General features: G+C 46.9%; 2 protein-coding genes across 2 annotated transcripts; one reads left to right on the plus strand and one right to left on the minus strand.

The window, feature by feature from the left end:
- Positions 1–1336: 1336 nt before the first annotated feature.
- cldn7a (claudin 7a) lies at positions 1337–7667 on the plus strand (the record flags this gene model as incomplete). Its single annotated transcript, XM_083788829.1, has 4 exons — positions 1337–1559; positions 4378–4542; positions 5897–5981; positions 7126–7667. The coding sequence occupies 4 exons, from the start codon at positions 1337–1339 to the stop codon at positions 7307–7309; spliced, it is 657 nt and encodes a 218-aa protein (XP_083644955.1). The 3' UTR covers positions 7310–7667.
- A 2654-nt stretch (positions 7668–10321) lies between these two features.
- On the minus strand, positions 10322–21790 carry LOC310875473 (uncharacterized protein). Its single transcript, XM_083788714.1, has 4 exons — positions 21542–21790; positions 21067–21157; positions 13588–13851; positions 10322–12207 (listed from the first exon to the last, which is right to left on the minus strand). The coding sequence occupies exons 3-4, from the start codon at positions 13751–13753 to the stop codon at positions 12128–12130; spliced, it is 246 nt and encodes an 81-aa protein (XP_083644840.1). The 5' UTR covers positions 13754–13851; positions 21067–21157; positions 21542–21790; the 3' UTR covers positions 10322–12127.
- Positions 21791–27380: the final 5590 nt, after the last annotated feature.

A 27380-nucleotide genomic window follows, 5' to 3' on the forward strand; every position in this document is an offset into this window, starting at 1 on the left:
TGCATGGGACCGAGGCTAGGGTCCCCCAGGGAACTACCCGTCTACACCAACCCTCCTGTTTTCGCAGAATGTTTGCCAAATGTTATTATGACATGCCCAGAATAGGGAAGTTGGGGTTCATGTGTTTCATAAACAAGTATCAAAGAGCCTCTGGCCGCTCCCCTATAGAGGTCATGCTGCTCCTTAGACCCAAATGGGAATTTGGTGCCAAGAGGAAAGATGGGCTCACCAAAGATCTACTGTAGGACATATTTTGGCCTGATCGGGTGGTGCAAATTATCTGAAATTACATTATGACACAATGCACATGTGAAAAATGTCTATTTTGGCCTGAGGTTGGAATTACAGGAAAGGTCAGGGGGGTCACTGCAGACCGTCACTCAAATTGTTAGGATCCATCTTCCAAGGCAGTGGTCCTCAAAGTAGGGGTCTGGGGACCCCTAGGGGTCCTTGTGTTTGTCAGATGCAAAATATTTGAATATTTTTACTAACACAAATCTTGTAGGGGGGTCCCTAGAACCAGATGGGGGTCTTAGGCTGAGTTAGTCTTAGACTCTAGTAACCTATACCTAGAGAGCCTAATTTGATCAGACTCAGACTAGTCTATAAATCCAATCATTTGGGAGCCCCCCATTTCTTATCGAGCCAATGGTTTCTGAGCCAGAGAATAACCTGTTATAATTGTTTCGAAAATATATGTGAAAATATTTGAATACTTTTGAAACATTTTGAATGACACAAATCTTGTATGGGGGCTAATTTGATCAGACTCAGACTATATATCCAGTAATTAAGGAGCTTCGAGAACAACCTGTTATAGTTCAAGGCAAGCAACAGTTTCTCTGGCACAGACCCCATTGCCGGGCGGGAGGGGAGACCTTCCCGACCGTGACACATAGGCGGGTCTGTGACTGTCCAGGATACCTCTTCATTTAACTCGGCAGCAGGCATAATACACACACACACACACACACACACACACACGGCGACGGTCCCACGGCCACCCACCCGACCCCACCTCACATCACCAAGGACTCGGGAGCGACAAGATCATCGCCACAGAACTTCTAAGGCGCGGCAAAAACCCAACAGGTGGAACAGCATTAATTGGTGGATATACTTCAATTGCGCAAAAAAATTAAATAAATAACGGTTTATTCTGGTTTCTTATATATATATTTTTTTATATATATTTCTGGTTTATTGTAAAACCGGGCAAAATTTTCAGTCAGCAGTTTAAAAACAAGTAGAATGCGATAGCGGACATTCGTTGTCAAAACAATTACTTCTTGGTATTACACTCATCGTGGACTGATCTCTGCCATTTTAACAAAAGATGGCCAACACGGGTATCCAGCTGTTAGGATTCGCCCTGTCGCTCGTCGGTATCCTTGCACTCATTATAGGGACCATCTTGCCCCAGTGGAAGATGTCGGCTTACATCGGCGATAACATCATAACGGCGGTGGCAATGTACCAGGGGCTCTGGATGTCATGCGCTTTCCAAAGCACCGGACAGCTACAGTGCAAGATATACGACTCTATCCTGCAGCTTGACAGTGAGTATCCCTGGCAATGATCACACACACAGTCACACACGGTCACTGCCTGCCATGATTTTTATTCACAACTCGCTAAATTAATTTGACGCCTCGTGTATCACGCGGCCACAATTACGCACCATTACGCATGCATGCTAGGCCTACTTGACATCAATTGCCATCGCGGGTAGGAAATAGCGGTGGTCGACACGCTGACTCACTTATTTATTTATTTTGTTGGTCTATTTGCATCCTTTCTACACAGTTATATCCTCAGTAGGCATATATCTCATCCATGTGTAACTCTGAGAGTAAACAGTATTTGACAGTTTGCAGAATTACAGTACATTTCAAGCACAAGCACAACTCTATACAAAAACAAAACTGTGAGTGGACGACCAATAAAGCACTAGACTTGTTTACAAGAAGAGGGTCCACCTTGTTCAATTCATCAGAACATTTAGAGACATGTATACAAATATACACTTCTATATAGCGAAAAAACAGAAAATCATCATCATAAAGGAGGTAAAAAGGGAAAAGAATACAGTGAGGGGGGGAAAGGGGTGGGTGGGGGATTCAGATTTTACGGGGCCATGCAGTTTCGAATTGCAGCCAATTTGAGGTGCCCTTTGAGGGCGGTTTTGAAGGAGTCAAGGGATTTGCATGTCTTAATGACCGTTGGTATAGGGTGTTCCACATTTTGGTGGCATAGGAGCCAAATTAATTTAGTCCCTTGTTTGTGCCAAATCTGGGTTGCACATGGTTTGTTGAGCTCCCTCTGGTGTTATAATATTTATTTTTCTGTTAGGCCTACACTGAGTTAAAGGATTTGACTTTATTTTACTCTATGTTATTCATTTCAGACCAGGCAGTCATATTGTCCATTGTGCTTTAACTGTGGGATAGTGCCCTCTCCCACATAAGGCTGTGTGGAATAGAAACTGGAATGAAAGGACCTCAACATAATTGATAGTGTAATTCAGTTGCTCTGGCCAGTAAAGCCACCACATATAGAGTAGGCTATAGGCCTGCATTGTAATCCTCATTCCTAACAGTTTTGCTTAGCAACCTCACCCTATGGTATTAGGCCTGCATTTCTCCTCTTAATGTCACATCTACTGTACCCCCAGCCTCCCTAACACCATTCTCACACACACACACACACACACACACACACACACACACACACACACACACACACACACACACACATTGTTTATTTGGCACTGGAGCAGGCATGACCCTGGACTGGATTGGGACTATGTCAGTCAGGGCACTGATGATGAATCGTCGCAGGTTACCTTTTCCAACATTACAGGTGGACTGATTGAGAGGGGATAGATCTGGTGACTCTATAGAGCACACAGGAACTCCACCAATCTTAGAGAGTTATTCAGAGTGCTAAGGCACCTGAAAGTGTAAAACAGTTGACATGTGTTTTCAGGTGAAAGAGAACAGTCAGTTTACATGAAAGTTAAACTAGAACTGTTACCGAAAGAAGGAGAGATGTGCTGTGACATCTTATCAACATCCAAATTATGGAACATATATACGGTATAAATGTTTTGAGGAGAGTAATAGTGGAAACAACATGGTCTCTCTGCCCCCCCACCCCCCCCCCCCCGTGACTTATCTAGTTAGTACCCATTTATCACTCTTTCTATTCTATCACTTGCTAGAAAGAATGTGTTCAGAGTAACAGGTTTTGTTTGGTTGAAACAAAACTACAAAATCATGTCAATAAAAAAATTGACCCATTGAGGGGTCTGTGATGTGTGTTGGAACAGTCACAGTACCCATGGTTTGTGTGGTTTTAATGAAGGGAGTTATGTGCAGGAGGGTAGTAGGTACTATAGGAAGTGTGTGGTGAATAAGGACCTTTTGTTATCTGGAACACAGCTGCAAATCAGTATTCTCTTTTACACATCACATTCTCTGCATTTCCTCCTACCCCAACTTTTTCTTTTATGCCCTCTCCTCTTCAGCCCAAACGCATCATCATCAATATCATCACTACTCCCCTCCCATCTCCCGCCTGCCTTGTTGGGTGGTTTTGTTTGTTTGGGCAGGGCAGGGATGGCCTAGACTGGCACAGACTGGTTCTAGGTGGAGGGAGGGGGGGGGCATCCTGTCCTGTGATAGTTTTATAAGGGCTCCAACAGATGAGGGGGGGTAGCCTACTGACAGCAGCTTTTCAATGCAACCCTTTCCCTCAAACAGCAGTGGATAGAGAGAGAGAGAGAGAGAGAGAGCGAGAGAGAGAGAGAGAGTGTGTGTGTGGACAGCCATTTACACGTTTAATGTGGAGCTTTAATGATGATGATAATGATTCACTGAACTACTGCTAACAACATTGTCTTTAGATGAGTATAGAATATACGTGCATGATATCTTCTCTTCTGGGCACAGAACACAAAACATTTTCAGATGGGGGTCAGATGGGGGTCGTTTGAGAACTATACTGATTTTGAAGGCATTTGTTGAATCAGTCTTAAAGGGTTAACTAACAAGCTAACTGGTTTTCAACCCTTTTCATATCAAGGTAACTTTTTTATTCAGCGTTTGAGCCACAGACGACATTTAGCCTCTCAGACCCAAGCCAAAACGAAAGACTATTTTGTCGTTGGATATAAGATTTTGTCCACAATTCCATGCTGTGTTGATGTTGTACCATTAGGAGAGATAATAAGGGTCCATTTGGTTACCAACTCTCCATTATTTAGCTGGGGACTACCTGGAACCCCCTCAAGCACCACTGGTTCAAAACCACTGAACTAGCTAACTAATTTGACCTCTCTCTCTCTCTCTCTCTCTCTCTCTCTCTCATATGCAGGTGCCCTTCAGGCCACCCGTGCCCTAATGATCGTCGGCATCATTGTGTCCGTTGCGGGACTGGGCGTGGCCTGCATGGGGATGAAGTGCACCACCTGCGGAGCCAATGACAAACTACGCAAGTCTCGCGTGGCCATGGTCGGTGGCATCATCCTGCTGGTGGGAGGTGAGCATGTGGTTGCTGTCGCGCGGAAACCTATCTCTATCTATGATTTACCTTTTTGTGTTTTTTTTTTGTTGTAAATTAATGCACTGCTTGATCATGCTGTTACAGCATCACACGAAAGTAGGCCATCAAAAATAGCAGATCTGCGAGCTCGCTTAAAACGCAACACAAGCTTGTTTAATCCTGAAAGTAACAGTTTTGGACATAATATAAGGTTTCAACCTAAGTACTGTGCTTATACGTTTGAGGTACTTTTACATTACCTGAGTATTTCTGTTTTTAAATACATTCCTCTACATCTACAGGCAAATATTGTACTTTGTACTCCATTGCAATTTCTTGAAAACGTGATCTACTAGTTACTAGTACTTTGCAGATTTGTATTATTAATACAAAACCTCTTTTCTATACTTCTCCTATTCAAAAATAGCTGAGTGGGTAGAGACTAGAGATGGTTGGGAATGGGACTGTGAGGTCTGTAACTCTGAGAAGAACCGAATGGACCCGGAATCCAGTACACGCTATCATTTGACAGCACTTCAAATAACGTCCAAAACAGTACTGTGTTAAGACGTTCAAAAACAGGTTTACAGATGTAAATCAGTCAGTGATATTTGTTTCAACATTTCGTTTTGGAACTTGCCAGAAAGGGGGGGGCAGGACATCTAAGATATCTATACATACTGTCTACACAGTACACACAGAACATAATAAACAGCAGATATGTACATGAGATTAGATTTGAAGTACTGTACGGTGCAAAAAGATTGGCATCGCATCTGTAGGTCCCCATAGCAGCAGGTATGTAGGCTACTGTACATGAGGTTCGACATATGGTGCAAAAGATAGCAGTGCGTGTGTGTGTTAGGGTTAGGCAGAGTTTGTAGTAAGGTTAGGGTCGGTTGGTCAACATGCAATGTTGCCAGCGCTACTGACAGAGCTGCAACATGAGACAAGATGGGAATGAGAACGGGTTGGTGAAAGCAGTAAAAGTCCCCCCTGGGCAGCAGAAAATGCTCCCCGCTCCCCCAGCTCCAAAAAGCATAGTTGCCCAACAAAGCATAGTTGCACAATATCTCATCAAAAGCTCACCCGAGTCAGTGCCAATAAATCACTTGCCTAGATGTGAGAGAGTGTGTATGTGTGTGTAAGAGGGTTCACTCCAGAGGCCATTAGAGTGAATGGAAGCACTATCAGCCGGCGCCGATCCTTACATAAGAGGGGGTGATAGTACTAAAAGCTAATTGTGATGGAGCCAGGAGCTAACGTCTTCAAAGGGATCAGTCCTTGGCTGTGTGTGAATGTACTAATGGATCGTTGTGCTCTTTTTATTGCCCACATCTCTCCCACACAGGCCTGTGTGCCATCGTGGCATGTTCCTGGTTCGCTCACAACGTCATTCGGGCCTTCTACAATCCTTACACGCCCGTCAATACCAAGTGAGTTCCCACATTCCATTCTGTTCCCTCGTTTTAGGGTGATTTATACTCGGAGCGGTTTCACACCGGTGTACGACAAGTATAAATCAGGCTTTGGACGCCCCCCAATGTTCGCTGCCTGCCCTGATCCAGTCAGAACAAATACATTAAGTAAGATTTGAATGTGACCAAATTGCAATTCTTCTCCCAATGGGTAAACCTTTACACTTTCAGAGTTTAACACTTTGACACACTCACTGTTTCTGCTCCAGCATATGTCTTCCAATGGTTTCATATTGAGATTGTATATCAAGGCGATCTGATATTGATTCTGAGGCAAAACAAATGCCGGTAAAAACAATATACTAAAATATTCATGACCCGACAGTAACTGTGATAATGTCTGCCAAGGGATCCGTGCCTGCACACTTATTTATTTTTGTCTACAAAAGGTAACCCAGAACGTTACCCCAGAACCTGTGAAGTTGTGTGATTGTTTGTTGTTCATGTTTCCATTGCAACCAGAACCAGCCCTGAAGGGCTGTAGCCAAACTACAAGCTCAACGCGTCACATAGTGACAAGTTGTGAGCTTGTAAATCGGCTATTTTCGTAACATTTCGTAAGCATAAGAACCCTCGTGGTTAGTGCCACATCCCGAGCAGGGCACAAATGAACCCTATCTGAAACAGAACCGTATAGTGCAGCGGTGTCCAAACATTTTCAAAGGGGGCCATATTAGAAAATATTAAAACAACAAGGGCCAACTACTATACTAATGACGAGACTTGCAAGGTAAAAAATTAAATAAAATAGCCTTTCTTTGGCCCGTTCAGAATGAGACAACAAGGAACAAGGAACCCTGACAAATTATACTCTGAGAAATGCCCAGGTGAATAAGAAAACGTCAATTTAAACATGTCCCATACTTTTGGGCAAGTCGTTCATAATTAAATTCTGGTATGAAGCCGTGGGCCGCATAACATTCTTCCCCGGGGGCGCATTTGGGGCCTCACTTTGGACACCCCTGGTATAGCGTAACAAATCCAGAAACCTGTGAAATATGTTTCATGGCGCTGCACGGAAACAGAGCCTTCGTAGAGGCTCTCTTTCTCCTGGTGAAGTCGGCTGGGTCACTTCCGTTCCTCTCCTCTCTCTCTCTGCTAGGTTTGAGTTTGGCGTGGCCATCTTCGTTGCGTGGGGCGGCTCCCTGCTGGACGTCCTAGGCGGGGCCATGCTGGCCGCTTCTTGTCCCAGGAAAAAGCATGTGCACGTGTCCAAGTACCCGTCCATGGTCGCCGCCACCGCTGTCCGCCAGGGGTCCTCCAGTAGCACAAAAGAGTATGTGTGAGAGAGAGAGAGCGCCCCCTGCTGTCTGCATGGGACCCGACTGAACCGGATAACGAAGGAATTTCTGTGTTTTGTTTTTGTCACAGAGGAAAAGTTGTGAATCAAACAGAGGGAATTACACAAAGAGATTTTTTTTGTTGTTCTCCGGATACTGTGTATAGGCCCTTGAGACCCCCTGGTTATCATGCTGTAATCCTAATTGTTTCTTGAACGATGACTCTCACCCCATCCAAACATTCCACAGTTGTTTACAAGCAGCCTTCGCAAATACATTATAATTGGATCCATGAATTAATGGACGGTCCCTTTAGACTTAGAGCGTGCCCTCTTGAATCGGAGCCATACTAGGGGGGTATGGCCAACAGTCACACGTCCATGGTGTTAGCATTTCCTATGTAATTGAAAGTGTGGTGCTTGGGATCCTGGTCTACTCGGGGGTTCTGTACAACAAAAAGGGAGTCATACTATGTGCATACTGTGTGCAAATAGTGTTTATATTAACTGTGGCATGGTTATAAATATAGTCCTTACCATAATCCGGGGTGCGGCTTTGCACCAGGGCTGAGTACAGTACGGTGACTGTATGACAAAGCATTCTACCACGCTCATCCGCATGGACTTCTTCATACCCGCCTGTTACAAACCCTGCACAGATATGAAATACTTTTTAACGCAGTCATCATTCCACCAACAGGTGCCTTGGTTATTATTAGTATTATTATGGCTGCCGTTATCAACATAAATAAGACTCGAAACACAGTTTCTGTGCAAGATTCAAATTGTTGGAACTTTTATCTATTTATGTTGGGCATGTCATTCATTGTTGCATTTAGGATAAAAATGTAGATTAGCACAAATTATAGTGTGATGTGATCCAACACAACCTCTGAACGATTTTAAATCCAAGTAAATATTTTTGAGACGAAGATATCTTTTTTTAATGCCTTGATAGTACGTTTTATACATTGCATTTATCTAGTATCGTGATGACAAATGACTTTTTCACAGGACAACAGTTTGTAAAACCTTGTTTTAACACATTTCCCATTGTGCAACAATACTTATAATAAATATTATTGCAATAATAGTATGATGGTCATAGCAAGTTATAACATCCTATATGGCCTTCTTGGAAACAAAGGGTCCATGGTTCACCCCCCAGGCTGTCCAGTCTAGTGTGCCTGAGCAAGACACTTTTTAACCCCTAACTGAATCCTTTAGGGCCCTTTCTTGCTGCCTTATGCCTAAACTTTTGTCATTTCTTTACCATTTTCAAAAACATTTCAAAATAGTTCAAATAGACGATCCAGAAGCTCACAACGTGTCGATGTGGATCAGCAATTTTCACCAATTTAAAATGTTTTTTCAAAATAGTAAAACATGCCTAAAACGTTTAGGCATGACGGGTAAGATATAGGGCCCAATAGGCTCTGTGCATGACTGTACTTAGTGTACTCCCAGGTTCTCACACCTGTTTCCTCTTCCGGTTCATTGTCCCATAGCACCGTTTGATTGGCTCAGCAGCAGGTATGAACTAACCTGACTTCGCCAGATTGCGGCAGTATTGAGTTCACCAGTTCCCTCCTCCTGTCTGCATCTGGCATCTCTCAAGCAGAAACGATGACAAGCAGCGGGACAAACATTTCTCCATAATAATTTCGAGTTGTAGTCTTGTTAGGTTAGCCTAGGCGTTTACATTTTCGTGTAAACTGTAAACTGTAACTGTAAACGTCTGAAGGTGTCATTATGCGTTTTCAGTTCAGGACCTGCTCAGTGGTGGAAAAAGTACTCGCATGTTTTACTTAAGGCAAGAGCAGTTTTTCCATCAGCTGAAGAATGTCTGCGGATCCTCAGATCTTCCCATAAACACAAAGATCAGGATCTTTGATTCCACGGTGAAGCTGTATGGAGCGGAAACCTGGTGAGCAACTGTTAACTCACTCTAGGCGGGGACCCCTTTTGGTGTTTAAAGCATTATGTTATACTTTAGCTATTGAAAATAGCAGATCTACAAGCTCATAGCTTATGAGCTTGTAGGTCTGCTATTTTTGAAAAATCGTGAATGTGGCACAATTGTTTTAATCTATATTCTTTCAGAGCGAATGTTTTTAACTCAAATCTTTGCTTCTGGGAGGTCCCTGGAACAACATATTTTCAGATAGGGGTCGGAGGCCAAATACATATATTCTTGGGGGTCCTTGACATGAAAAATAGTTTTTTTCTGAAAACTTTCATGATTTAGAAGACATTTGTAGTATCAGCTCTCGGTTCAAAATGGGTTAACACCATGAAAATAATCTAGACATTCATCAACATCTGCCTCAGAGGAATCCTCAGAATCCGCTGGCCAAACACAATCGGTACCGTGGCAAGTCAAACCGTGGCAAGTAAACAGGAAGAAATCCTCCAAAGACTGATTGGCCACTCTTCAAATATCAAATATCACAAGATATGCCCCGTTCTGGAACCCACAAGGAGAAGGAAGAGGGGCAGACCACGAAACACCTGGCACCGTGACCTGCCTGTATGCAGATGTGAATAGATCTGGCCATACATGGGGACAGCTGGAGAGAAAAGTATCAATATCAAAAGTATCAATAATGCAATGTAGAAATACTCTGTTACAAGTAACGGTCCGGAATTAAAAATGTACTTGAGTAAAAAGTATTGGCATGCAAGTATACTTAAAGTACCAAAAGTAGTCATTATGCAGAATGTCACATTTCACAGGTTTCAAGTCTTTTGAAAATAGCAGATCCACAAGCTCACAACGTGTCCCGTCTCGACGTGTAGTGAGCTCGTAGATCGGCTATTTTCAAATAACCGAAGTTCAAATATGGCTGAAGTGATTCAATGTACTGTATGTATCCTAATAGTTAGGATGGGTAAATGCAGAAGACAAATATTGTACATGCAAATATTGTACAGTGACAAATGCAAACTTATTGACTTTCAAAATCAGTGACTATAAAATCCAAAAGGTTCCACAAAGGATCATCTTTTATTTCCCCAAGATGCAATACGAAAAATCTTCCATTTTCATGCAAATCATAAGAATGCACAACTCGTTGACTGTGCATCCATTAGTAGGGCTCGGTGATATGGACAAAACCAAATATCACTATGTTCAGCCAAATACTCAATATCAATATTGTGACGATAACATCGCATTGTGACGATATAATCAGTTTTCTTCATTCAAATATGTTCCAAAAATTAAGAGTTTAAAGTGATTAAAACCAAAGGAAAGACAACATGTCATGTCACGATATTACGATATCCAAAATCCCAGATGGTATAGTGTCATATCACTATAATGCCCAACCCTCAGGACAAAATAAACCAGCAACCAGATTACAGACCCAACAACGTAATATGACATCGTGTCATACACCCAGGTCCTTCTGTGGTCGGCGATCATCAAAAAGCGTATGCCATACAAAAAATTGGAAAGACAGCCTCAGCAAAAAGGCATCATTACTAGCCAGTAGCCATCACTTGTTTTGATAACATCATTCACATTACTGCAAAGTCAGGAGCTGAAGTCGACAGAGTTTTCAAAACCAAAAACTGTGTGTGTGTGTGGGGGGGGGGTCAGAAGCATAATTACTCATTCCGCCAGCCTAAGACCTTGAATAACCTCATGTGTTGTTTAAAGTGAAAGGAGACAGCTTGATGTAGCTTGATTGAGACATCCATGAGAACCCATGCTGAAGTCTAGTTTGACAAATCCTTATATTTCCACGGTTGTTCAGTCAACTGTAAACACCAACAGCTTGAGGCCGTAGTCTGTAACTGTCCATGATGGCATTACGTTGCTGAGACTGCCTTTTAGAGCTACCGGTGGTGAGGTGAATAAACATTTTAGTCCACATGACCTAAAAGAGCCACAAAAACCACAATGTGTTTTAAATACTAGAGTGTAAGGTAAGCCCTTAATAACGGGATACCGGTTACATGTTTTCCAATGCTTTGACAGACTCCATGCATAGAATTCTGCAACATGTCACGGCACATAACAGGCATTCCGACAAAGTGCACCAGTATTCATTGAAAACGTAATAGATCTGAATCAAGAGGTGATCTTAAACAATATCCATTGAGAAACAAAATACAAAACAAGTATAATAAGCCATAGTAACACACAGTAGCATATCTCGTGTCTTTCTTCTTCTTTTGAGCAATAAATAATTAGCAGTTGTTATTAATTAAACAGTTTCAAAATAGCTAGCATTCATCCAAAGGATTATGATACACCACTTGTGTAAAGTGAGAGAGAGGAAAGAACGATAGTCACGGCACAAAGCTTAAGGTTTCACCTGCATGTCACACATTTACAGGCTGTCGTTTTGACCGGACGCGTCCCGTCCCTCGTAAAATCAGTAACTTTCACCAAAAATAGGGAGGGAGGGAGGAGGGGGCAGAAGGCTGGTGATGGGGGAGGGGTGCTTTTCATCTTATAATCTACTCAGTGCAACTTTTAAGAAAGGTAGCCCTTATTTCAGAAGCTCAGAAGAACATACACACTCTGTAGTATCATCCCCGATGCCGAGCGCCTACCGAGGTATACAGTACAGTAGAGAGCAACACGATACAATTCATTCACAGTCTCTGACCAAAGTTAGGTTAAATAAACACTATATACACGCAAGGTCTGGGCTTTTCTCATGGCAACAGACTTGCCATATTTGTGCCATGTTCAGCCATGTAGAAAGCTGCAGTAGGTCACTTGAAACGATCAAGGCCATATATCTGATCTGATATGGAGTTTGGCGACCCGGGAGACTTTTTGTTTTTTCTTGGCACTTCTTGGTGATCTTTAGGAGCAGGGTGCGAGGGATACTTGACATTGTCCATTGTTGTTCATGATGTCCTCCAAGTCCTCGTCCTCCAAATCCACTGCGGAGGGGAAAAGGGCAAGGGGTTGTCAGTGCTTCTGATAATAGGAACAAAAATCATGTCTCTAGCACCATGGTGAAAACAGTACCTCTCTGAAGGCCTAATCATATGTGGGTTGTTTTACTGATAGAGTAGGCCTTTAATTAAAAGTGGGTGTAAGTGATATGCTTTTGTCAAAGGTTAACCCATTCTGACCGGGCACCCATTTTGGTGTCAGCATCATGTTGTGCTTTAGCTATTGAAAAATAGCAGATCTACAAGCTCATATCGCGCCACCGAGTGGCGCGATACGAGCTTGTAGGTCTGCTATTTTTGAAAAAAATCGAAGAACGACTGACATTTTTAGAATCTGATCTCAGGTCAGAATGGGTTCATCAGGACCAGTGTGTGTCCGGCGGAAACCTCGTATGAATCTGATCTCAGGTCAGAATGGGTTAAAGCTGTATATTCCAATAATATAGCGTAATCATTGCTATAGAGTGTTTGTACAGTAACAGAGGTAACGGAGGCATGATCAATCTCTCCAACTCTTTAGAGAAAGAAAACGCAACACATTTTCAGGTTGGGACGCCAATGGTAATTCAGCCCAAAACCCATTCTGACCTGAGATCAGATTCATACAAGGTTTCCACTGGACACACACTGGTCTGATGAACCCATTCTGACCTGAGATCAGATTCTAAAAATGTCAGTCGTTCTTCGATTATTCAAAAATAGCAGACCTACAAGCTCGTATCGCGCCACTCGGTGGCGCGATATGAGCTTGTAGATCTGCTATTTTTCAATAGCTAAAGCATAACATGATGCTAACACCAAAATGGGTGCCCGGTCAGAATGGGTTAAGATCCTCTTGTAAGCTTCAATTTAGCGTTCCAGACAGTCAAAGAGTCAAAACAAACTCATAGCAGATAAAAGAGGGCAGGTTTCCAAGGATGGCTTTGTAGATGAGGGAATACCAGTGCTCTATCCTGACCTGTATGAGGTCTCTCTCCTATCTTTTTACTAAAGACCTGGAGAGATGATATCGAACAAACATCCAGCCATGATTACTCTCAGAATATAATACCTATTTTAATAAAATATAAATTACACCCCCTTTACCGTTTAGTAAAAAGTAGAAAAAAGAAAAAAGAAACCAATCATATTTAGAAATTGGTCTGTCAGTTATGTTTGTATGCCTTGGCTTGTTTACAAAGCATACTGTCTGCAAGGATGTACGAATGGAACCAGTCGTACACTCAATTTTAGCTTGAAAGTTTCAGAACCACAGTTATAGTTATAGTTATATATGACACTGGAATGTTTACGTGCAGGCTAAAATAAATAATTAAAAAAAATGCATAAAACAAACGAAAGCAACCATTCGTTCACTTTGCTCACCTTTCTTGGACCGACCAATCTGGCCGAGTTTGGGTGCCCTCTGCCCCAGTCTTTGAGGGTTGGGCTGTCCGTTGACCTGAGGGTGTCCTGGGTGGGTCGGACCGGCCAGTCTGGGCCGCGGACCACTGGGTGGTATGAGCTCAGGGATCCCTGATGCCCCGTACATCTCTGCCACGGAACCGCCTGTCTTCTCCGTAGTGTCCACTAGATGTCCCCACTTAACCAGCCTCCGTCCGTCACGTTGAGAGAGAGACCGCTCGTTGTCTTAAGTTCCTCTCTCGAAGAGAGTCATATGGGGTGCCGCCACCTGGTGGCGCAAAAGCACAGAAACTCTGCATGTACTCACGAACAATTCCATTGGATCGTGAAAGTGAAGCTCACGGTGACGTTCCCAACCCCACCCACTCGGTATAAAACCGGGGGTTGGTTCCGTGAGCGTCATTCCTCTACCTTTCTGCCGCAGATGCCACATCGCTCTGACAAAGAATTCACCACCGGCTGTTGAAACTGTTTTCCCTAAGAACGGACGAGTTGCACACTTGTACCTGGAAATTCGCAGCCCCCTGCAAGGTGTTTTCTTCACTCACGAACGTTGCAGAAAAGTTCTCCAAGCAGTAAGTCTTCTACACGGACAATAAAACACAAGTGGGCAGTCACGCGGCTTGTTGTTTAGTCCTTCTCTTTACTAGCTTCGCGCTTTAGCACCCAGCTAGCTTACTGCTTCTCTCGGTGACCTCGGTCTACAGTTAGCTGCCTTAGTGCTACTAGCCTTCGGTTTTCTCACTAGCGAGCCCGCTGCTTGAATCGTAGCCGTCAGGCACGTTTTCCCCATCGTCTACGCTAACTACGTCCCGCTGTTAGCCCTCGGCCTACCGGCGTGGTGCTAACCAGCTACTAGCTAGACCCGCGGCCCATAGCTACACGCTTCGTCTACGCTAGCTGCGTAGCTATACACTAGCTACGTCCAGCCGTTAGCCCTGGGCCTAACGGCGAGGTGCTAACCAGCTATTAGCCAGACCCACGGCCCGCAGCTACACGCTACGTCCCGCTTTTTAGCCTTCAGCCTTCCGGCGTCGCGCTAACTAGCCACAGCCTCGCTAACTTCCGAGCTATCTTCAGCCGTTAGGCGTTGATTTAGCGTCACCATCATATCTTACAACACTAGCTTGACGTCCAGCCGAACGGCGCCGTCAACTAGCATTCTCCGGGCGTAAGTTGCGTAAGTTACGTAGTTTACGGCCCGCAGCTTACGCTACGTCCCGCTCTTAGCCTTCAGCCTTCCGGCGTCGCGCTAATTAGCTACAGCCTCGCTAACCTCCGAGCTATCTTCAGCCGTTAGGCGTTGATTGTGCTTCACCATCGTATATTACAACGCTAGCTTGACGTCCAGCCGAACGGCGCCGTCAACTAGCGTTCTCCGAGCGTACGTTGGTTACGAGAGTTGCGTAGGCACGTAAGTTAGTAACGTAAGTTACGTAAGTTACGTAAGTCCTGTTTAGTAACCCTGGTTTTTGGAGTTTATTTTTTTTTTTTAATTTTTATTAAATCAACTCCATAGCACACCATGGCCACCGGCGGTGACGACAGTGACTTCGACCCCTCCCCCATGGAACCAAAGAGTTGCTTCAGACGTGGCTGTCTCTACCTCCTCTCCCCGACAGACACACATGCACTGTGCATGTTTTGTCTTGGTCTTCCACACATCAGAGATGCCTTTGAGAAGCCAGGTTGGTGCCCAGCATGTTCCAAGCTGACAGACAGAGAGAAGGGTCGAAGACTGGCCAGAGTCAAGGCCTATGAAGATAGAGCTCTCCTTGATAATTTCGATCTCAGGGACCGTCTGTCCAGGGCGGCCGAACCATGGCCCCCCCTCCCCCCACCAGCCGGGCGCAGTGATTTTGATCACTCTGCTTCAGGCGCTAGACCTCGCTTCCCGACAGCGACGTCCCAGCAACGCGACGGGGAGCCTGATCCCGCCTCCCCAACCAGGAAGGCTCCCAGGGGTGGACCGGGGTACCACCAGAGTTTTGGGCTCGGAGCCCAGGGGGCGCCACCAGCAGCGGCTCAACGCCGCCAGCCAGCCGCCTCTTTCTCCTTCTCCTCTTTTAGAGCAGAACGAAGCTACAATGAGGGCAGCCTCCTCTCCTTCTCCCGAGACGACCTGACCTACAGCCCTAATGACTACGGTGAGGACGCCCGTTCCTATCGTCCCAGCCCGAATCGGAGCTGGGCCGACGTCATGGACCGCGAGCAGCCCCTCGACGATGACCTGCCCTCCTACCAGGAGGCTCCAGATGAGTTCAGGGTCCTGGACCAGGTCGGATACGAGGACGTGGACGACAACATGGCCGCCGGAGATGACCACGACATGCCACAACTCGCCAGGGGGGCGGAGCTTCCTCCCCCCGACGGAGAAGACGACGATCCTCCCCTCCACCCCCCAGCGGAGGAGTGGGACCTCGTCGAACTGCTCAGGCAGGCCTCCATTCGGTGCAACAGGCCATGGCCTGAGACCGCACCTCCTCCAAACCCGGAGGACAAATGGCCTGGAGCACCGGCACCAGCGCAAGCGCGCAAGGTTGTCTTGCCGCTGGCGCAGGGGTTTAAGGCGACCTTCACGGCTCCATGGATGAAGCCTACAGTCCCGCCCACCCACTCAAAGGCCACCTTTGACACCGACCTCATGCCATCGGTCGGCCTCGACGCTATGGCTACCGTGGGCCCCACCGTGGGCGCATATCTTCTCGACCCCACTGCCCCCCGCATAAGACCACTGGCCAGAGAGCCTCTCCTTCCATCGAAGGAGGAAAGGGACGCCAGCCTGGCCGCCAAGAAGATGTATGCCCTTGCAGCTGCACAGGGCAAACATCTCAACGCCGCCTCACTGCTCCAAGGATCTCTCACAGCCATCTTCGCGGGTATGGGGGCTGTCCCCTCCCGCGATGAGGTGGCGGAGATGAAACGCATTCACGAGGAGATGATTAAGTTCGTCTGGGCGACCACGGCGCTGGCAGGACGCATCGCCACCTCCGTCCTCGTGGCTGAACGATCCAGGTGGGTTGACACCAACCCAGCCCTGGACGTCACCATACGCAAAGATCTCCTGGAAGGTCCCATCCTTCCAGGGGGCCTTTTTAAAGGAGCCTTGGAAAGAATGGCCCTAGCGGTCGAGGAGCAACGACCAGGCCACGAGGCACTCGTCACCTTTGCCCCTACCCGCCCTCCACGCGCCCAGTCCAAGGACTTCGTTCCGCGCCAGGTTCAACGCCAGCCTATGCGCCAGGGCCAACGTCAGAACCAGCGCCAGAACCAGCGCCCAGGCGGGGGCGGCCGCCAGCCTCAACGCCCACGCCAGGATAGGGACGACGGACAACGAGCTCCTCCAAGAGCTCCATCCGCGGACGCAAGGGACAGACGTCCCCCACGCGCCGCTGACCAACGCCGCCGCCCTCCAGCAGCCGCAGCCGGCGCTAAGAAGGGTCCCCACCCCAAGGCCGGCAAGGCCCAGCAGAAGAAGTGACGCTTCCTGCCTCCCGGGGGAGACGCGCCCTGACGCCTTCCCCCATCCCCCCCACCTCAGGGCTTGCACTGGGTGTTGTAGTCCCGGACTGCACTCCCGGGCCGCCCCACAAGAGGTCGAGGCTCATGGCACGGGTTCCCGCCACGGACGGGCCCGTGACCAGGCCACACAAGTTTGCACTAAATGCACATGTTTTTGTATGTTCTGTAATAAAGGCACTGCCCAAAACAAAAAAACAACAAAAATACCAATGTCGGGGGACCATGAACCCTCTGTCAGGGGCAACCCACGGGCTGCCCACTGCAGAGCGGTGGGGCATGAAGCCGGTGGCGTGCTCAAACGCCACTGGGGAGACGGGTCATGCCGAAAATTTCTCTGGTCTGGGGGTGGACCACCCCTTGACCAGGCGCATTGCACAGTGGGAACGCCACGGCGCGTCACCATGGGTTCTGCGCACACTAGCGAAGGGTTACAGACTCCAGTTCGCTATGAGACCCCCCACGTTCGGCGAGGTCATCTTCACCGAAGCGCGGGGTCAGGCTGGCCATATACTCCAACAGGAGATAATGACTCTAGTGGAGAAGAAGGCCGTCAGAGAGGTGCCCCTCAGCCAGAGCCGCAGCGGTTTCTACTCCCGCTACTTCCTGGTCAAGAAAAAGGGGGGGGGGCTCCGTCCTATCCTGGACCTTCGAGCACTCAACAGACACCTCAAAACTTTCAAGTTCAAAATGCTGACGGCCAAGTCTCTGGCACGGTCCATACGCCCAGGCGATTGGTTCACGTCCATAGATCTAAAAGACGCCTATTTTCACATCCCTATCTACCCACCCCACAGGAAGTTCCTGAGGTTCGGGTTTCAGGGGAGAGTGTACGAGTATACGGTTCTCCCCTTTGGGATGTCCCTGAGTCCCAGGGTTTTTGTTCGATGTACGGAAACTGCTCTCGCCCCGTTACGACAACAGGGTCTCAGAGTTGCGAGCTACATCGACGACTGGCTTCTGAGCGCGGCCTCGGAGCAGGAAGCGGCACAGAACACAGCCAGGGTATTGTCCCACGTGACCTCCCTAGGTTTCAACGTGAACCATACCAAGAGCATGTTGACGCCGACGCAGTCCACGGACTTCATAGGCATCACGTTGGACTCAGTCGCATACACCGCGAAACTGAGCTCCGACCGGGTGGACGACCTACTGAAATGTACCGCACAGTTCAGGACAGGCCACACACTTCAACTCGGGGTGTGCCTGCGCATGGCAGGCCTCATGGCCTCAGCCATATCTCTGGCACGCCTGGGCAGGCTGTACATGAGACCTTTCCAACGATGGTTGAAGTCTTTACACCTGCCTCCCAGGTTCACACGACGCCGGGTGAGGGTCTCCCCGGGCTGTGTATTGGCCTTGAAATGGTGGTCCGACAGACGCAACCTGACGGAAGGGGTACCGCTGGGGTTGCCCCTGTCCAGAAAAGTGGTCACCACGGACGCCAGTCTTTCGGGCTGGGGAGCCACTCACGAGGGCAGGACGGCCAGAGGGGTGTGGGACGGTTCCCTGAAGGGATCCGCTCACATCAACTATCTAGAACTTCTGGCGGTTTTCCTCGCCTTGAAGGAGTTCGAGCCGTTCCTCGGGGGACATCACGTGTTGGTCCGTACGGACAACACCACGACGATGGCCTACATCAACAGACAAGGGGGGATCAAATCCCTGCGTCTGTGCTCACTGGCTCACAGACTGCTGGTCTGGTGCGACAGCCGGTTCCTCTCCCTCACGGCCTGTCACGTCCCAGGACTCCAGAACTCAGCTGCGGACCTCCTGTCGAGAGGCCCACTCCGCTACAGCGAATGGTCCCTCCATCCATGGGTGGTGGGCCAAATGTGGCGCAGATTTGGAGTTCCGGTGGCGGACCTATTTGCCACGGGGGAGAACACGAAGTCCCCTCTGTTCTTCTCCCTCACAGGCAGGCCGCCTCTGGGTCTGGATGCCTTCGCGCATCGGTGGCCTCAGGGCCTACTTTACGCCTTCCCACCGCTGGAACTGATCCCACAAGTTCTAGCCAGGGTGAGAGTTCTGGGCTCGGAGCTACTGCTGGTGGCTCCGGCCTGGGGGTCCTGGAGACAGGACATCGCTTCCCTCCTCTATCGCGACCCTTGGCAACTCCCTCTGAGGGTCGACCTGCTAACGCAGGCCAACGGCGAGATTTTCCACCCGCGCCCCCAGGACTTGGACCTTTGGGTTTGGCCTGTGAGGGGGCGCCGCTCGCAGTAGCAGATCTGCCACAGAATGTCATAGAGACTATTCTGAGTGCTAGAGCAGTCTCCACCAGACGCCGGTACAACACGGCTTGGCAGCTGTTTGAACGTTGGTGCTCGACCAGGCCTGGTGGGGTCCTTCCTTTCCAGGCCTCGGTGGGGCTCATCCTGACCTACCTGCAGGAATTCCTGGACAGAGGTCTAGGCTTGTCCTCGGTTAAGGTCAACCTGGCGGCGATATCCGCCTCCCACTTAGGTGTGAACAACGGACCGGTGAGTGAGCATCCGCTGATCCGTCAGTTCATGAAGGGTGTCCTACACCTTAGACCGGTTGCCAGATCCCTGGTCCCAGCCTGGGATCTGACGGTGGTATTGGACGCGCTTACGAAGGAGCCATTCGAACCACTGGAGGCAGTGGATTTGAAGTTTCTCTCGCTGAAGACTACGCTGCTGGTCGCACTGACAACGGCGAAGCGTGCTAGTGACATCCACGCACTCTCAGTCAATGAGAGCTGCATGAGGTTTAGTGGTAACAACACTAAGGTCACAGTTAGGCCGAACTTGTCTTTCAAGCCAAAGACCTTTCCTGCTGGTCGTGACCCGGTGGAGCTCATGGCGTTCCACCCACCGCCTTTTGCCTCAGAAGAGGACAGGCGGCTACACTGTCTCTGTCCAGTCAGGGCGATCAGACTGTACAGGGACAGGACAGCTCCCTTCAGACAGGGAGATCAACTCTTTGTCTCTTGGGCCTCCCATGCCAGGTGGCAAGGGAAGCCTATAACAAAGGTGAGGCTTTCACAGTGGATTGTGGAAGCTATACAACTGGCTTACACCAGTAGTGGGGTGGAGCTCCCTGAAGGGTTAAAAGCTCACTCCACGAGGGGCATGGCGGCATCCTGGGCCTTGGCACGGGGCGTCCCCATCCAGGATGTGTGCGCAGCGGCAAGTTGGTCGTCTCCCTTGACCTTTGCCACGTATTACAATCTTGACGTGGCACCCAGGGACTTAGCCCAAGCGGTCCTGGGTGCAGCAGCGCAATAATTGACAGTACATAGTGCCCCCATGTTCACATAAGCATTCCCTAGAATCGCTCTATGAGATGGTTAGCCATCGAGCCCGTTTCACGAGCACATAAGGCAGCTTGCTGTCGGCTCCTTAGTAGGGATTGATAGCAGTCGGACAGGTTTGTCTGTCCCGCTATCGGCTTTGTTCTACCTGGTCAGGGACCTAGGTAGCCTTTAATTGTCCTCCTTACGGGAGTATACACGCGCCACGCCTGAGGGTGACGTGCGTGTGTCTCTTGATAGGTGGACCGTGGATCGGTCCTATCAGCCGGTGTGATCATACGGGAGTGTTATGATCCCCATATGACTCTCTTCGAGAGAGGAACTTAAGACAACTTCGGGTTACTTCAGTAACCTCAGTTGTATAAGTGACTCGAAGAAGAGAGTCATCAAGACGCCCTTCTGCTTTGTCAGCGGCAGAAAGGTAGATTGATAGGAATGACGCTCACGGAACCAACCCCCGGTTTTATACCGAGTGGGTGGGGTTGGGAACGTCACCGTGAGCTTCACTTTCACGATCCAATGGAATTGTTCGTGAGTACATGCAGAGTTTCTGTGCTTTTGCGCCACCAGGTGGCGGCACCCCATATGACTCTCTTCTTCGAGTCACTTATACAACTGAGGTTACTGAAGTAACCCGAAGTTACTTCCGCAGTGGCATTCAACGATGAATGTATGGAGTGTAGTAGTAAATGCCAGAAAATGCAGAAAAGCCAACGCAATGATTGCAGCCGTAGCCTGCGAATGAAAATAAAGAGTGTTGATCGGGCTCCCAAAGAATAATAATAAGCGCCAGAGAGAGACAGACACGACTTTCGGCGAGTGCGCATAGACACATTAGGTAACACGGTTGCTGCGCATGCAGAAGAAGTTAAGAACCAATGCGTTGTATTTTTTCCATTAAATTCGACAAGATAATACGTTAATTAATCTAACAGGTGGGTGAAATAGACTCCTCCGAGTCCTAACCATCATAGCTAAGTTCCACAAAAACGTCCCTGCCCGTTGATCACTCAGCGTACAGTATATCTCCGTTATTACACACGATTACTACAATCGTCAAAAACGGATCACTTATTCAAATAGTCATTGGAACCCAAGATCGATATTATGTTTTTTTACCTCTCCGCAAACGCGAGGCTGTAGTAGTAGTGTTTAGGCAGAAAGAATCCGGTGAAAGGCGGCCGGCCGGGTGGGCAAACCGTGTTGTTGTTGTTGATCACAGCCTTCTGCTGGCATTGGAGGAAGTGTGCATTTAAAGGGGCAGTGCCGCTCCGCCGTCGTCAAGGCCTTCGTTCTGTCACTGTCTGGGGATTTCCTCTGCGTCTGAGTCACAGCGACCCCGGCACGTCACGGAGGGAGTGCTGCTTACAAGCAGAAGCAACACACACAGACATAACGAGTGGTGTGTGTGTGTGTGTGTGTGTGTGAGCTGGCTAATGGGCTATTATATAGTGGAGGAGGTGTGTCACAGTATTGCCTCGGGCGCACTGCGTAATTACGCGTGGACACACAATAGAATAGAGTGACTCAGCTGCCTGTCCGTGAGCCGATGCACCCTTCCAGGCCAGCGTGTGCTGATGTGATGCTCTTTGTGTTTCGGTAAAAGAAATTAAATGACTAGAAACTTTCTGGATGTTATTGGATAATAGCGTCAGCCACTGGATCGTGCATAATAATACTGTAATTAAAAAAATCACACCCGTGTGAAGTGAGGGGCGCTTTACCAACCCTTATCATCTTACATCGCGATATCATAACATATGCCGATTTGCTCAGTGACAATCAGACAAAACAAACATTAAACTCTGTTCATTGTTAATGGCATTTAAAGTTTGTGCAGTGACAAAACATTAAACCTGTACTATCAAAAATCACACCTGTGTGAAGTGAGGGGCGCTCTTATGATCTTACAGTAACCGTGATGTAAAACAAACGGTGAAAAAACAAACATTAAATTCTCTTTATTGTCAATGGCGTTTTTAAAACAAACATTGAACTAAAAACAAACATTAAACCTGTATATAGAGCGCCCCTCAACAATACAACTAGATTCTGATTTGAGTAGAAATGCTGCCACCACATAGGCTTACATTAATTTGACCGGTTTGCTGTAAGAGACCTTTACCACTAATTTATTTATGACCAGTCGATTGATTGTAAAATGTGAATTAATGAGTTATTATCATTACAACCACAGTGTTTTACCAATTATTTGCCATAAATCCTCACGGACATGGTCCACCAGTGGTCCCCAGTCCACAGGTTAAGAAAAAGAACCACTGAGTCAGACCACTGCTACAGTGTGAATGTAACTACAACTCAGAGTAGGCTACACTATACTCCAGTTCCAGGGGCATATTTATCTAATTCAGGGTCCCATATGCCTGCTTCTTACAGTTTATATTGTTGGCCCCCTCCCTTTTTCCCATTATATAAAACCAATTTGCTGACAATCACTCCATAATAGGGATGCTATGGTTTAAGTGGTTAAAAACCCTACCGAACCAAAGGGGCCAACATTCGGTTAAAATAGCTGATCTACAAGCTATTGTTGCAACACGACAACATTGTGGACACTTGTGGATCAGCTATTTTCTGTGAGGAGATTTGGTGTAGTGGGAAAAAGGAGGAACCCAGTCAACATAGTATAAGGTTTGAAACAGAGATGCAAACTCATCCACCGCTAAATGGCAGTAGCAATAGTTCAGCACAGGCCACCATAGATTTGTTCTATTTTTTTTAAACGAGAGTCGTAGGATTTGTCTTAAGTCATGATTATAATGTTATCATTTTAAGCCCCTTTAAAAATAAGTTAAAGACGTCTTTGGCCTGGAGGCCTTTCTGTGAAAAATAAGTCAAACTAGACAAAGTGCCAATCGGCACAGGTCTCCACCAGGGCAGGTCAGGTTGTGGCCTCATGGTGGCGCTATAACAGGCTGTTGAGGAAGATTTGGGCCGGAGGTTCGTGTTGGAGGGATGCAGATACAATGTTTTTCCATGTGTGCATACATAAGTTGTATACAGATCGATGCAGTTATAGCTAAAAACAGGAATTGGCCTGTTATAGCGCCACCGTGAGGCTGATTTTGAGGAAAAAAATGTGGCATGTCGTCCTCGGCCTAGTGAAAATGTGCGTGTATAATTTAACGGAAATTGCACACTGTGTTTGTGATTTGTGGCCTTTTTTCGAAATGGACGAATCGTGTGAGCTTTGGAAGCCAATCTTAGCCAATCAGGATGGAAGATGGGAAATGGTGCCGCTCCGTGTTGATCACATGACTATGGAGATAGTGTATAGCGATTTGCGTGAAATTTGGATAAAATCTGAAGGAGTAATAATAGAAAATGTGTTTTACATATGTCGGCCTCCTGGTGGCGCTATAAAGAGCAGATGTGAAAAATTCCAGGCAAAGGTTTTTCCTTGGCCTCTAGGGAGTTGGCATACAAAGTTATCCACAGATCCGTGCAGTTAGAGGTAAAAACACTTTTCGGCCAGTTATAGCGCCACCTTGAGTCTGAGTTGAAATTGTTCATGTGGCATTTTGTCCTCGGCCTAGTGGGAATGTGGGTGGACAATTTCACGGAAATCACGCGATGTGTTCATGATTTGCAGCATTTTGTTTGAAACTGAGCACTCCTGTGAACTTTGGAAGCCAATCTTAACCAATCAGGATGGAGTCTGAGAAATGTGAAAGACCGGTTTCGTTGAATGGCTCTAGAGAGACTGTGTACCAATTTGCGTGATGTTTGGACAAAATCTGTAGGTGTACTGTGCAAAAACTTGTTTTGCACAAAGCGGCCTCCTGGTGGCGCTATAACAGGCCGTTCTGGAAAATTTGGGGCAGAGGTTCATCGTTGGCATCCAGGGAGTGTGTGTGCAAAATTTGGCATCGAGCGGGTTAACGGTGGCCGAGATTAGCTGCTCACGGACGGACGGACACACACACACACACACACACACACACACACACACACACGGACGGACACACGGACGGACGGAGTGCAAAACATACTCTCCCCCCATGCCTTCGGCCTGGTGGAGACAAAGTGCAAAACATACTCTCCCCCCATGCCTTCGGCCTGGTGGAGACAATCAGTACTTGGCCTTCAATTAAAGGATTCATTGTCATTTAAAGTCTAATTTATGCTCTGTCACACGTCGCACGGACATTGCAGACCTATACAAGCTCACAATGCGTTGCATCCACTAACATTGTGAGCTTGTAAGTTGTAAATATTTACATATTTTCCATGTGCGACATGCACGACTGTCCTGGCAAAATCCCTGGACACACACATAATGTAGGTGAACTGATTATTCAGGAGTGGCTTATACTGTAACTGTACTGCATGAGATTTCCCTGCAGGACAAAGAATCCCAAATGCTTTGTGACGAAGAGGCCAAACACACTTACACTATCGACAGCTGCCATCATGTCCAAGACCATCTGCGTGACACTCCTCCTCATCATTCTAGCTGACATCTTACAATACGTCACAATACGGGTAAGTGGGCCCTTAGTACAGGGAGAAGCAACTTGTATTATTATTTGAAAAGTAGTTTTCATTGAAGGTGGTACATGAAGCTGTACATCTTATGGCTACGCTAATTTACGATTTCTGTCCCAATCGTCATTTTAACTCTTTTGTTTTGCCTATTAAACTAAATAACTTAATATTATGGGCTGTAGTCTGTTCTTCTCACCAAGCAGGCCGAGTGGTCCGCATCGCTGGGGGCGAGCGTTTCACCGCTGGGGGCAAGCGTTCCATGCCAAGTGGGGCGAGCGTTCCGCAGAAAAAAATGGGGGCGAGTGTGTTTTGTGGCAAGCTTTCCGGTGACTTAAATGTATGAAGTGGTGGTTAATAGATAATGCATTACACCTTTGTGTCAATGATTTGTTGGAATTTGTCTTTTTCCACCAACAGTCATATCCCCCGGACTGTATGTAACCAAAGGTCATCTCCGCAAGTGTATACAGTAGGTGCAAAGGTGAGAGCTGCTTCAGCTGCAGAATAAATGTGGTCTGAGCCTTATTATGATAATTCTCTGAAGGACTTTGACTGAGAGAGGAAAGAGGCTCGTAGTCACGATGCCATGCATTTTTATTAATTTTTCCAACGTTTCGGCAACAAGTTGCCTTCTTCAGGGTATGAATTCCCTGAAGGACAAAAACATTAAACATCTAAAGCTGCATGAGTGGGTGACAAATAAAACCCTCCTGAATCTTGAATCCCCCATGACTCTTTCAGTGTCTCCCGAGTCCCAGTGGAAGGCCCGCAGATGCAGATCCCCACTGTTTCCCCAGACCCCTGCAGAGACGAGGCAGCGCCTGATCAGATCCTTCTGTTCCAACTTCCAACACAAACAAGCACAGTAAGTAAGTGAACACTAAACAGTTTGAGGTGTTTCTGTGTCGGCTTGACAGCACAGTATAGTGTAAGAGAACACTTATGGCCATAAATAAACAATTGGCGTTTAATTATTACATACATGGTTTTAAACACGTCACATGTTCCAGGATTTTACAGTGATGTATTCATAGATAGCTAATGCCACTGACTTTGACATACTTAGACATAATGTCTACCTTCAGTAACTGTAAAATGATGCCACCTTGGATGTTATGTTGAGTTTAGTTACTGTAGGATTATGTGTGTGTGTGTGTGTGTGTGTGTGTGTGTGTGTGTGTGTGTGTGTGTGTGTGTGTGTGTGTGTGTGTGTGTGTGTGTGTGTGTGTGTGTGTGTGTGTGTGTGTGTGTGTGTGTGTGTGTGTGTGTGTGTGTGTGTGTGTGTGTGTGTGTGTGTGTGTGTGTGTGTGTGTGTGTGTGCGTGCGTGCGTGTGTGTGAGCTTGTAGTAGATCCTTTTTTTTTCTTTTTTGTCAAATGAAGAACGTTAACAATGTTATTTTTTGTTATTTTATTTTTTAAACAACCCTAACCCTGGCTGGTTGAATGTAGTGCATGTGATCACTGATCAGTGATGGCCCCATTGGCCCCTATGGATGATGAGAACAGCAGGGATGGTTTGCTTCACCTCTCTGGACTGATCTATATCTCATTCATTCAGATGAGAGCCATGGGAAAACACAAGATATCATCACAGCAAAGCTGCAAGGATGATAATGTCCTCTGATCCCCTTACACATGTTTCCAATCAATCAATCAATCAATCAAACAAACAAATCAGTCAAATCAGACGTTGCTTGTTTGTCTCATGTTATACTTTATGTTTCTTCTAGAGTAATACATTCATGTGAAATGAAATAACAGTGTAAATAGTCCATAACAAAATATACAACCACATAACATCTCAGTGCAAACAATTCAACACAATGCACAATAACATCTATAGCATTACACAAAGGGTGTGTGTGTGCGTGCGTGCGTGCGTGTGTGCGTGCGTGCATTCATGGGGGTTGGTGGGGGGTGGTTGGGTTACAGTTCAACCCGTTTGGATAGCAGCTCTGTTTTGGGTGAAGGTGAAGGCATGGTGCAGGGCTGGGCTATACAGCAAAGTTACAGTACTGTATGCTATAATTCTCCCATGAAAAACAACCGTTCTATGCACAGGTCTACACCAGGATAACACTGAAATATAATGAGTAATAGTTTTAATCTGTCGTCTGGTTGTAGAACAAGGCAATAAAAAATAATATATAACAACACGTAAGAGTGTATTCATAATGTTTAGTATTTAGGGTGGACGGATACTTCTAAATCCTGTGTACTGTTAGCTCACAGAAAACAACTGATTTTCAAACATGTACACTACATGCATTATAGTCAGCATATTTTTTTTGCACCCCACTGGTGTGTTGAGGTCAACCTGAAAGCAGATAACAATCCTGTTCAGACCTCAGAAGCATGTTTACTGTAAGCAGCATGTTAGCATATTAGCTGACGTAGAGCTGACACAGTGACTCTCGCTGTCTTAAGACTAGTAAGCACTAACTACAT

This window comes from Protomyctophum parallelum (assembly GCF_964188405.1).
Source record: "Protomyctophum parallelum genome assembly, chromosome: 18".
NCBI classification, from domain to species: domain Eukaryota; kingdom Metazoa; phylum Chordata; class Actinopteri; order Myctophiformes; family Myctophidae; genus Protomyctophum; species Protomyctophum parallelum.

Bases quoted from the DNA above. Each gene is read 5' to 3' on its own strand.
- LOC310875473 (XM_083788714.1), bottom strand. From the start codon at position 13,753: ATGTACGGGGCATCAGGGATCCCTGAGCTCATACCACCCAGTGGTCCG. The intron at 12,208-13,587 runs GTGAGCAAAGTG...TCCCCTCCGCAG, and splicing joins GATTGGTCGGTCCAAGAAAG to TGGATTTGGAGGACGAGGAC.